This window comes from Gambusia affinis, linkage group LG04 (genome assembly GCF_019740435.1).
Source record: "Gambusia affinis linkage group LG04, SWU_Gaff_1.0, whole genome shotgun sequence".
In the NCBI taxonomy this organism is placed as follows: domain Eukaryota; kingdom Metazoa; phylum Chordata; class Actinopteri; order Cyprinodontiformes; family Poeciliidae; genus Gambusia; species Gambusia affinis.
The window spans coordinates 23,650,519-23,660,449 of NC_057871.1; the positions used below are offsets into that span (position 1 = coordinate 23,650,519).

The 9,931-nt window shown below is 40.4% G+C and overlaps 1 protein-coding gene across 1 annotated transcript; it reads left to right on the forward strand.

Annotated features, from left to right (window-relative positions):
• Nucleotides 1-3,413: 3,413 nt before the first annotated feature.
• adra2a (adrenoceptor alpha 2A) lies at nucleotides 3,414-5,981 on the forward strand. The gene is made up of 2 exons (XM_044114570.1): nucleotides 3,414-3,782; nucleotides 3,943-5,981. Exon 2 carries the CDS (start codon nucleotides 4,071-4,073, stop codon nucleotides 5,376-5,378), a length of 1,308 nt encoding a protein of 435 aa, XP_043970505.1. The 5' UTR covers nucleotides 3,414-3,782; nucleotides 3,943-4,070; the 3' UTR covers nucleotides 5,379-5,981.
• The last annotated feature ends 3,950 nt before the right edge of the window (nucleotides 5,982-9,931 follow it).

Here is a 9,931-nt window from a genome sequence, read left to right on the forward strand (position 1 = left end):
CGTGAAGCAGATATCTTAATAAGTTAGTTATGACCGAAGATGACAGTCTTAATTCATAAATGATGACTACATTTGGTATACGTTAGATAGAAATTACATTAGATATTAGATGATTTAGCAACTGGACTTCACAGTAGTCTACTACTTTTGTTAAGCAATGCTGAAGTTGTGAGACTCAGAGTCAGGTTCCAAAATATTCATACCCTTTGCAGATTTCAATGAAAAATTGTCTAAAAATTTTTTTTAATCAAAATTTTTGAATGAAATTGAAACGAGATCAGCATATCTCAAATCACAATAAAAACAACGATGAAAGAAGTGTCAATTAAAAAAAATTATTTACATTTGAATAAAAAGGACATGTTGAATATTACTATTTCTTCTACATTCAAACAGAATTTCTTTATTATCATCACAGCAATTACACCCTTCTATTGGTAATCAGTTTGTTTTTGTTTTTTTTTTTCCAGATTTTTATTTATTTTTTTGCATGCTTCCACTGATATTTTTTACGTTTCATAAAGTTTACAATCCCCATTACTATCCTCCACCGATACTCTCTCCTTACGGAGTCTATCGGATTCATATTGTGCCGTTCTTTTAGTTTCTGTAAAAGTACAAACCAGCCACAGTTGCTTGGTCAGCTTCCTTAGAAAGGCTGACAGATATAAAAACTTACACAACGGAAACCTTTAACCTAAAAAAAAAAAAAAAAGGTAAATATACAGTAAACAAAGAAAATGCTCAGGCAGAGATAGTAGTCAGCTAAAAGTGTTGTTAGCATAAACAACCTCTTTAACTCTAATTATAATTAAAATGGTGATATGTTAGGTCTGTATCTGCTGATGAGTAGCAAGAACTGCACTCTATTAAAAGGACGTTTTGTCGTTTTGTTAATGAAAAGCCCTTTTGCTGTCAGAGCAGACTGATTCAAGATGATAAAAATCTAAATTAGCTCAAAATAATTTCTTTTATAAACCAAGATATTCAGAGTACCATTTTGACCACAAAACCCTTCAGGAGCAGAAGAACACACCAGGCTCCTCTCCTCTGAGATTAGACCAGCAAACTAAGTGTACAATATGCACCATACCAACAGTAACCAGCTGGCTGCCGAGCACAGGAAGCATATCCAAATGCGTTTTCACTTTTACTCAAAGATTTAAAATCAAGCTTCAGGTTTAGAACATGAACCGGAACCTGTGAAGACCTTTGTGCCATCGTATTTGCAAACATTTCGAGAGGCTGGCAGCATTTCCACACAACACATCTGGCTGACGCATGCAGCGCTTACAATCTGTCCTCACACATATTCTTTGCCATGTCCTCCCATCAGGAGTTATTTCTTCTCTGGAAGAGAAATGGAACACAGTAAAACCTTCCTGCTAAGAATGGCTTCCAGTTTTGAGGACACCCTGACATGAAACGGCAAGCAGAAGTAGATCAGCTTGTCTTTACCCCTGGAGGGATTTATTAGAAAACACGCTGGTCTATGAGAGACACTGGGTGGTAATCGTCATGCGCAGACCTAATTTATACTCCGATTACATGACAGCTGTGACTCCGTCACTGGTTATGTCTTCGTTCTGTACACAAAGCAAACATTGGCAAATTTGTTTTTCAGGTGCATATGATGTTGTTGGACAGCAAAGAGCAAATTAAGACAGCTGTCTCATAAAACAAATATTTGACTTCAAACATCGGGTTTCCCAGAGTTCATGGAGTCTCCATAATAGTGTTTTTAATTACTTCAAACACTGAGAATATTATGTCCTTTTAAAAACGTGACCTGTGGCTTATTGTTTTTGTAGCACGTGGTGGTATGTAGCTACACACCACATAGCCACATACTGACCTGGAGAGCAGTCTTAACTTTATATTGTACTTTTTTGTGATGTGTTGGATGACTGCTTCTTAACAGGGGCTGTGCATAACAACAATAAAGTCTTTCAATTCTTGCTTTATAAATTTCCAGGCACAACAGCAGACCTTGAACACAATAAATGTCTTCCAGACTCCCCAAATCAGTCCGAGGCCTCTTTATAGGTTTTTTGTTGTTGTTGTTGTTGAAGGTCAGAATTGATGGCTGAAGTTTTGGGCTAAGATATAAAAGGTTTGTGTCGACGATCATGTGGTGTAGATCTGGCTGCTGCTTAGTAACAGAGTGTAGTTGCAGCTGTGCTACAAAAAGTCCCTGCTTTAAATAACAGGTTTCAGTCCCTTGCTGAGGATTTTTGCTATGCTGATACGTCTAGAGTATTTATTATGTTTTATTCATTTTAATTCCATTATTGTTCTATTCCAGACTGTTCCTGGGCTTCTTGGCCAATGCGTCTTATGTTCTTGCTGAAACCTTATTGGTCATGTATGTTCAGGTCGACATGATAATTGTCATACATTTTTATCTGGCACAGACTTTAGAAAGTACTTACAGGGGTGGTAACCCAGTGCCCTAATTTTTGGGGGGCTTCATAGATTTTTCTTTTTATTTATTTTTTTACTTTTTTCTTTTCTTTTTTTTTTTTTACCAATGCATGTTTTGCAAAAAAAATTGCACTTTATGTAGGAACCATTTATGTACATATAAATGTACTTATGTATTGAGGTGAGTTGTATTAATATTTTTATAAATATAAACAATATTCAAGTACTTGAGAATTATGGATGTGTGGTAGATTTCTTTGGGAACAACCTGGAGCTATCAGCTAGCTACTGTATTAAAATCTGCCGAACATGAATTAACACCCACTGATATGGGTATGAATTGATACATATATTAATAGTTTAAGGACGCCCCATGTCATAGTTTAAGTATATTTTTTTGTTAAAAAAAAAAAAAAAAATAATAATAATAATAATAATAATAATAATAATAATAATAATAATAATAATAATAATAATAATAATTCTGTTGTGGCTAAGGCACCAAAACTGGCTCCAGCCCAGGGGTCCACATCCTTGTATATTGGCCCCTGATTTTTGTTATTTATTTCTTTAAGGTTTAGTTCCTTTGTAGGGTGTCTTTTTGAGGCATCTGATGCAGGACAAAAAGTTGCTTAAAGATATTTTTTGTTCTTAATATTTGAGCACGCAAAAAGCTTCTTATATTCCATTTATTCATTTACTACAAGTGACATATTTCAAGAAATCTTGATAAATAAAGTTAATATTTTCCCCCAAAAGATTCAGTTTCACTATTTTATTATTTTTTTTATTAGCGTCACGCACATGTGAATCTGGTTCATTTGCTTCCTTCTGGGTCTCCAGTCAGTCTCCACATGTCATGTATTTAAATGTTGTTGGGGTTTTTTTTTAACACTAACTCGAGGAAATATGTTCCTCCCAGCTCTCCAGTCATTTAAAGCGCCTCTCCAGCTGATGCTGCTGTTGTCAGACAAACACGGCGGGGCAACGTGCCAGTATTGACACTCCTACGGACGCACGCGCGGTGACCCGGCGAGCGGGACACTTTTTGCAGCGTGCGGGCTATAAGGAGAGGGAGTGGCGCTCTGGAGAACAGTGAGGAGAGAAACTCCACACGCAGACAGTAACACGGCAGCGCCCGGGATAACGTGATTAGCGCTCTATTAAGTCCGCTGCCGAGCGCAACTAGATGCAGCGCAGAGACCATAAAGAGTGGAGGGACAAGAGGCGCAGGGGAAACGCTTCATCCGGCACATGGATCTTCTTTGCCTCCTCTTGATTTGCCCAAAGAAGTTCCCCGGTCGCACTATTTTAGTGCCCTGGCACCGGAGAGCCGCTGTCGTCGCTCCTTGTTTTAGGTAGGACTATTTATCATTATATTTACCTCGATTTTATCCACGCAGTGGTGCCAGGCTATAAATCCGAGTTAATTGTATTTGGAGCACTGATGAAGAGACGACACGATTCTAAAAGTATGATAAATAATATAATTTTTTTTCCTTCTTGTTTTATTTTCAGATAAAGTGTAATCTTTTTAAGTATCCCTCACAATGAGGAGGAAAAATCTGGGAAAGTCTCAGAGGAGTGATTCAGCCTCTTCTCCTCTCAGCTCTCCTGGGAACCACTAGCTCTTTCCTTCCTGGCGGATGATATTTGTAACCTCAGGTGAACTCTTAAAGAAAGTGGGCCAATCTGCTGCCATGGCGGACAACAATAACACCAACCAGAGCTTACCTAGCTTGGCCCCTTACAGCCTACGGATAGCCCTGCCACTGCTAGTGGGCTTCATGATCCTGCTCATAGTGTTCGGCAACGTCCTGGTGGTCATTGCTGTGTTTACAAGCCGGGCTTTGCGAGCCCCGCAGAACCTGTTCCTGGTTTCCCTGGCCTCGGCTGACATTCTGGTGGCCACCCTCGTGATGCCATTCTCCCTGGCCAACGAACTCATGGGATATTGGTACTTCGGTGATGTATGGTGTGAGATTTACCTCGCGCTCGATGTTCTTTTCTGCACCGCGTCCATCACCCATCTGTGCGCGATCAGCTTAGACCGCTACTGGTCCATCACGCAGGCCATCGAGTACAACCTGAAGAGGACGCCTCGCCGCATCAAGTGCATCATCTTTATTGTTTGGGTTATTGCTGCAGTAATCTCATTCCCGCCACTTATCACAATGGAGAAAAATAACAACGAGGCGTACCCCGAGTGCAAGATCAATGACCAAAAATGGTACGTCATCTCCTCCTGCATCGGATCCTTCTTCCTGCCGTGCGTCATTATGGTACTGGTCTACGTACGGATCTACCAAATCGCCAAAAAAAGGACACGGGCGCCACCCGGAGACCGGAAGCCAAATGCCATTTTGAAGCCACCCAATGCTCCTGCTGCAAATGGGAAGGAGAATGGCGCAGGCGACCACAAGGACCGCCTCTGTCACGAGAAACTGAACGGTGAACAGGCCATAGAGCTCCAGGGAGTTGAAGAGCATAGGAAGGCAGAGGAGGCAAAAGGTGAGATCAACGGAGTGGACCTCGAGGACTCATCGTCCTCTGACCATAAAGTGAACAATCCATGCTCCATTAGAAAGAAAACAAACAAGGGGAAACCCAGACTAAGTCAAATCAAACCAGGGGATTCCAACATCCAAAAGCAAGAGTCGAACACCAAAGGCAGCCGCTGGAAAGGTCGTCAAAATCGTGAGAAACGTTTCACCTTCGTCTTGGCAGTGGTCATTGGTGTCTTTGTCATTTGTTGGTTTCCTTTTTTCTTTACTTACATGCTGAAAACTCTTTGCATATCCTGCAACGTGCCTACAACCTTGTTCAAGTTCTTCTTCTGGTTCGGCTACTGCAACAGTGCCCTGAACCCTTTGATATACACTGTTTTCAACAACGACTTCAGGAGGTCGTTCAAAAAGATACTGTGCAAGAGGGACACCAGGAGATACGTATGACTCCAGCTTTGCATTCTTGTATATTTTATATATATATATATATACATAGATATATATATATATAGTGCATCCATTGTAAAACAGTATGCCCATTGTGCATGAACCTGCAATTTGTGATCGCTCAGGAAGGTGTTTATCTGCAGACTCTACCTTCCCTTTGAATGCATCCACCTGTCACAGCTTTATCACCACAATGGAGATCACAGAGAAAACCACAGTAAGATCATATTTTTATTGTATCTGTTTTTTTCTTTTTGAAAAAAAAAAAGAAAAAAAGAGGCAAACATAGTGAAGTTATTGATATGTGTTGAATTTGTATGTCATAACTAAATGATTTGTCTGAGTATTTGTCTATATTTGTTTTCATGGAAACAGTATTGTACTATTTTGTATGATATGGTGATATTGATTGCAACAAAAATGGTGGACTTGTGCTAAAGTGCAGCTTCTAAAGAATAAATAAAGCCCATTTTGTCAGAGATGGTTTAAAAAAAAAAACCTAGAGGAAAGATTGGAGTGATGATTTCATATCATTTTGGATCTTGTCAGCCCACGTTCAAACAATTTAAAAAAACAAAACCTGGAGGTTATGAGGAAGGGCTAAAATGAGAAAATGAAGAGCTAGAATTTGGTTTGTGAAAGTGAACAACAAGAGTTACTTACATACACTTATCAGAATGAATTTCATGTTATTTTGGGCTTTCAAAGATTTATTTTAACAGATTTTTTTTTCCAGCCTAGACTGATTATACAACAACAGACTGCAGCCATTTCAGCTAAGTGCACAAGATGGAATATTCTAGGTTTTGTCACCATTAATGTTTGATTAATTGTTTCTCATTCACCAGCCTTATGTTTCTTCTGACATAATTCTGGCAGCACTTATCTCACTGCCACTTTAGACAGAAATGTTAGAGCTCATTTAAACTGGTTAGTTTCCTGCCTTGTTTTTAAACGTGGTCTAAAAGCGAAGAGGTGGGAGTCATTTCCAGAAGCCACATCCCAGTCATATCCACTCTAGAACAGGATTTGATGTGAACTTGGGCTCAATGTTTTGTTGGATAATGCACCTGTGTCCAAGTTACAATTTAGAATACTTGTAGCCGGTCCTCATTGTTCCTTATCCCACTAATGCAGCCACCACCGTGCTCAGCAGTTGGTGCAGTGTTGTTAGGACTGGAGGACTTTGGTCCAAACATGCTTCATGTCGTCAAACTCAACTATATCAGCCTTTGGCTCATCTAAATATGAAACAGTCCGTCAGTGAAGCTAACATTAAGTTTCTGTAAATAACCGTAACCCAGGTGAAACTGTGTGGACTGTTGTTTAGAAAATGGGTTCGTTTCAGACCGTAGGTTCACATGAACTCTATCAATTCTGCTAAAATGAGGGTGAAATGCTGAGCCAGACAATGCCAGAACACATTCTGGTGTGTGTTTCTTGCTTTTGAGCAATCTGTATACCAATTAGATGGGGAGTCTATTCATCCCCTCAAATACAGTTTTGAGGAAAGTTTTATGTTCATTATCTAGCAACAATGAAAGTTCAGCGGGGGCTTTCTAACCATAAAACACTGCACCTGCTGCCAGACATGGTGGTGGAAGGATCATGCTGTGGGGCTGCCAGTAACACTGGCGGAGGTTTTGGGAGTAAAAAAAAAAACAATTGATGCCTTTCTTCAACTTGACCTCAAATCAGCAGCTACATGGATGAAATTTGGACAGTAACGGGTTTTCCAACAACAAAGTGGGAAGCTTTGTTGTTGTCCACTTTCCACAGTTTTCACATTCCAAACTCTGATTGGAATGTAAAAAGCAGACCAACATCCAGTTTCTGCACCAGCCCAGACGTCTACCTTGCTGAAAATTTGACAGACTGTGCTCTGAAACAAGGCATCACGCACAAAACAAAGCTGTTTTAATTCATTCTTTCCATTTTGGCAAAAAACAAAAACAAAAAGGGTTTCCTGGAATTATTTTTGGAAGAATCCATTTAAATAAATCTTTGGGTCCGTGCATGTAAACACTGGAAACACAATAGGTTTACAGATTTACCCCTTATTTCATTAATTTATTTGTTGATGCTGATTTGGAGTGCATGCTGACTTGAGCTGCATTTTTCTGCCACACTCCTGGCAGAAGCTGATAAACCCTGATGTGTACTTCACTGTCCTGCAGGGAGCTGCTGGTTCAAAAGGAGAACTGCAGACTTGCCGGTCTGTTTAATCTGACCTTTTTGATAGTCTAACAAGGCGATCGGCACTTAATGAGCCTTAAAAGAACGTGTGCAAATGTTCCTATGCTTTCCGGATAAATCCTGTCTATGATTAGATGAAGGTCTCTTATCTCAGACTTCTCAGGACTACATCACTTTTAAAAAAATTATTTTATAGTTAGACAGATGGCATTTTAAGGAGTTTTATAGTGCAATTCAAAGAAGCTGTGGTTCATTTGCCACTTTGTGTTCTTCATCGTGACCCAGTCAATCGCAAACCTGCTCAACTGGGCTGTCTCCAGCACCTTCCTCTATGCTTCCTCTGTCAAAAAGTCCAACAACCATTCTCTATTTATTTAATTCAAAGAGCAGATATTGCCTCTCCCCTGCAGAGGAGTCATATGCAAATGGATTCCTTTTTGACGGTCGAGCGAGAAAACCTCACGAAACTAAACGGTCCCACTGAGAGATTACCGGCGCCTCGCTCTGACGAACCCGACGAACACAGAAATTGAAACGCGCGCAGTGTTTCCCTGCACGTCTGTGCAATGAGAAAGTACAGGGCGGGGGAGTGTGGGAGGGTTGGTGTGTGAGAACGTGCCAGAGTACTCACTGCACATGTAAACAGAGGGGCCGAGCTCCCTCTGCGCGGACACGTTTGCAGTCGTGCTCATAGAGGAAGGTCGGTTTGATGGATGTGGGAATTTCGCAGGGAGACTTTAGGATGTTGTTTTTATGAACGTGCCGGAGGGGAGGAGGGGGTGACAGGAGACAAAATCTAATGTAAGGGCTGCTAATGGTGCAGTGACAATAAGGTTCCAAGATCTATCGTATAGAAACATTAGCTTCAGCACATTTTATTTTTGCTATACTCCACTCTGGAATGGACGCCGAAGAAGACTGAAGACAACTACCTAACTTATGGGTGAACAGTGTCTTGCTTGCATGAGGATTTGTGCGGCTAGAACCTTATATCATTATGTTTCATCACAACCCCCAGGCTTCCTAGTGCAAAGTAGAACATAGTGGTGAAGGAAAAGGATATTTGATGTTCAACTTTTGTTTTATATACATTTATATAAAAGAATCCCTGAAAAGTGAGGAGTGCTTCTGTATTCAGCCCCTTTGTAGCACCAACTTTTGAAGAAAATTCAGCTGCGTGTCTTTTAGGCCGTGTCTTGCACATATAAAAAGGATTTTGCTCATTTTTCGTTGAAAAATAGTTCAAGCTCAGTGAGACTGCGCGGAGAAACTTACTAACCCTCAGTTCTTAAAATCTCAATTGGATTTAGGCTTGTACTTTGGCCGGGCCCTTCTAACACACATATTTGCATGGATTTAGCTCTGGCTGTATGTTTTCAGTGCAGTTCAGAGAGAGACCAACGCAGCTAAGCAGATAAGCGTTGAAGCAGTTTTCAACGCTTATGGGATGAGAAAGACTTCATACAATTGGGCACAAACAAAAGGTCAGCCGGTAGCTTCGTCTAGGAGAGACACGGAGTTAATATGGAGCTAAAGCAGTCTCAATATTTATTCACAATCACAAGATCTGCGAATCATCTTGAACATGATGCAGAAACAAATTTATGTTGATTTAAAACCTGCTTGTGAGTCAAGCAGGTTGTGAACTTGGTTGCATTTCTGTGTGAATTTTGAGAATCCCCCTGATTTGGCTCAACCCACAAATGTCCTTTTTTACAAGGAGGGAACGATCTGCAACTATTCAGGTAGCTTTCTTGTTTCAGCCAATCATAAGAAGGCGTCCCATGTGTGATTATGATTTATGTATAAATCAATCAGTGAAGTTCAGACAATTTTGTACCTCAACATAGGTTCTGTGTGACAGACTGGCGACCTGTCCAGGGTGACCCCGCCTCTCGCCAGGAACGTAAACTGGAGATGGACACCAGCAGCCCTCCGCTAGGGACAAGGGTGTTAGAAAATGGATGGATGGATGGCTTCTGACACTGACAGCGGAGGAGAAAGAGAAATATCTAAATTAAGATATTTAGCTACTTTCCCCATGTTATGAGAAGTTGTTTAATTTATTTGGTATTTGGTTTTATTATTCAACTATCAACACAGGCTAGCACGCTAAGTGAGTGAGATAAATCCTGTCAAACACTTTACATATTATTAACGTAAGCTCACCTGCTTATCTTGCTAGATAATAGACATTATTTGTTGCAAGAAGCCATGTTGAGGCCTGAACTGTTTGTTCTTCATATGGCAACAGAACTCTTTGAATGGGTTAATTTGATTGGCTTAAATCATAGCCTCACCGGGGCTGATTGAGGGTTTCTATGATTGGCTAAAACAAGGAAGCCTATATGTGGATC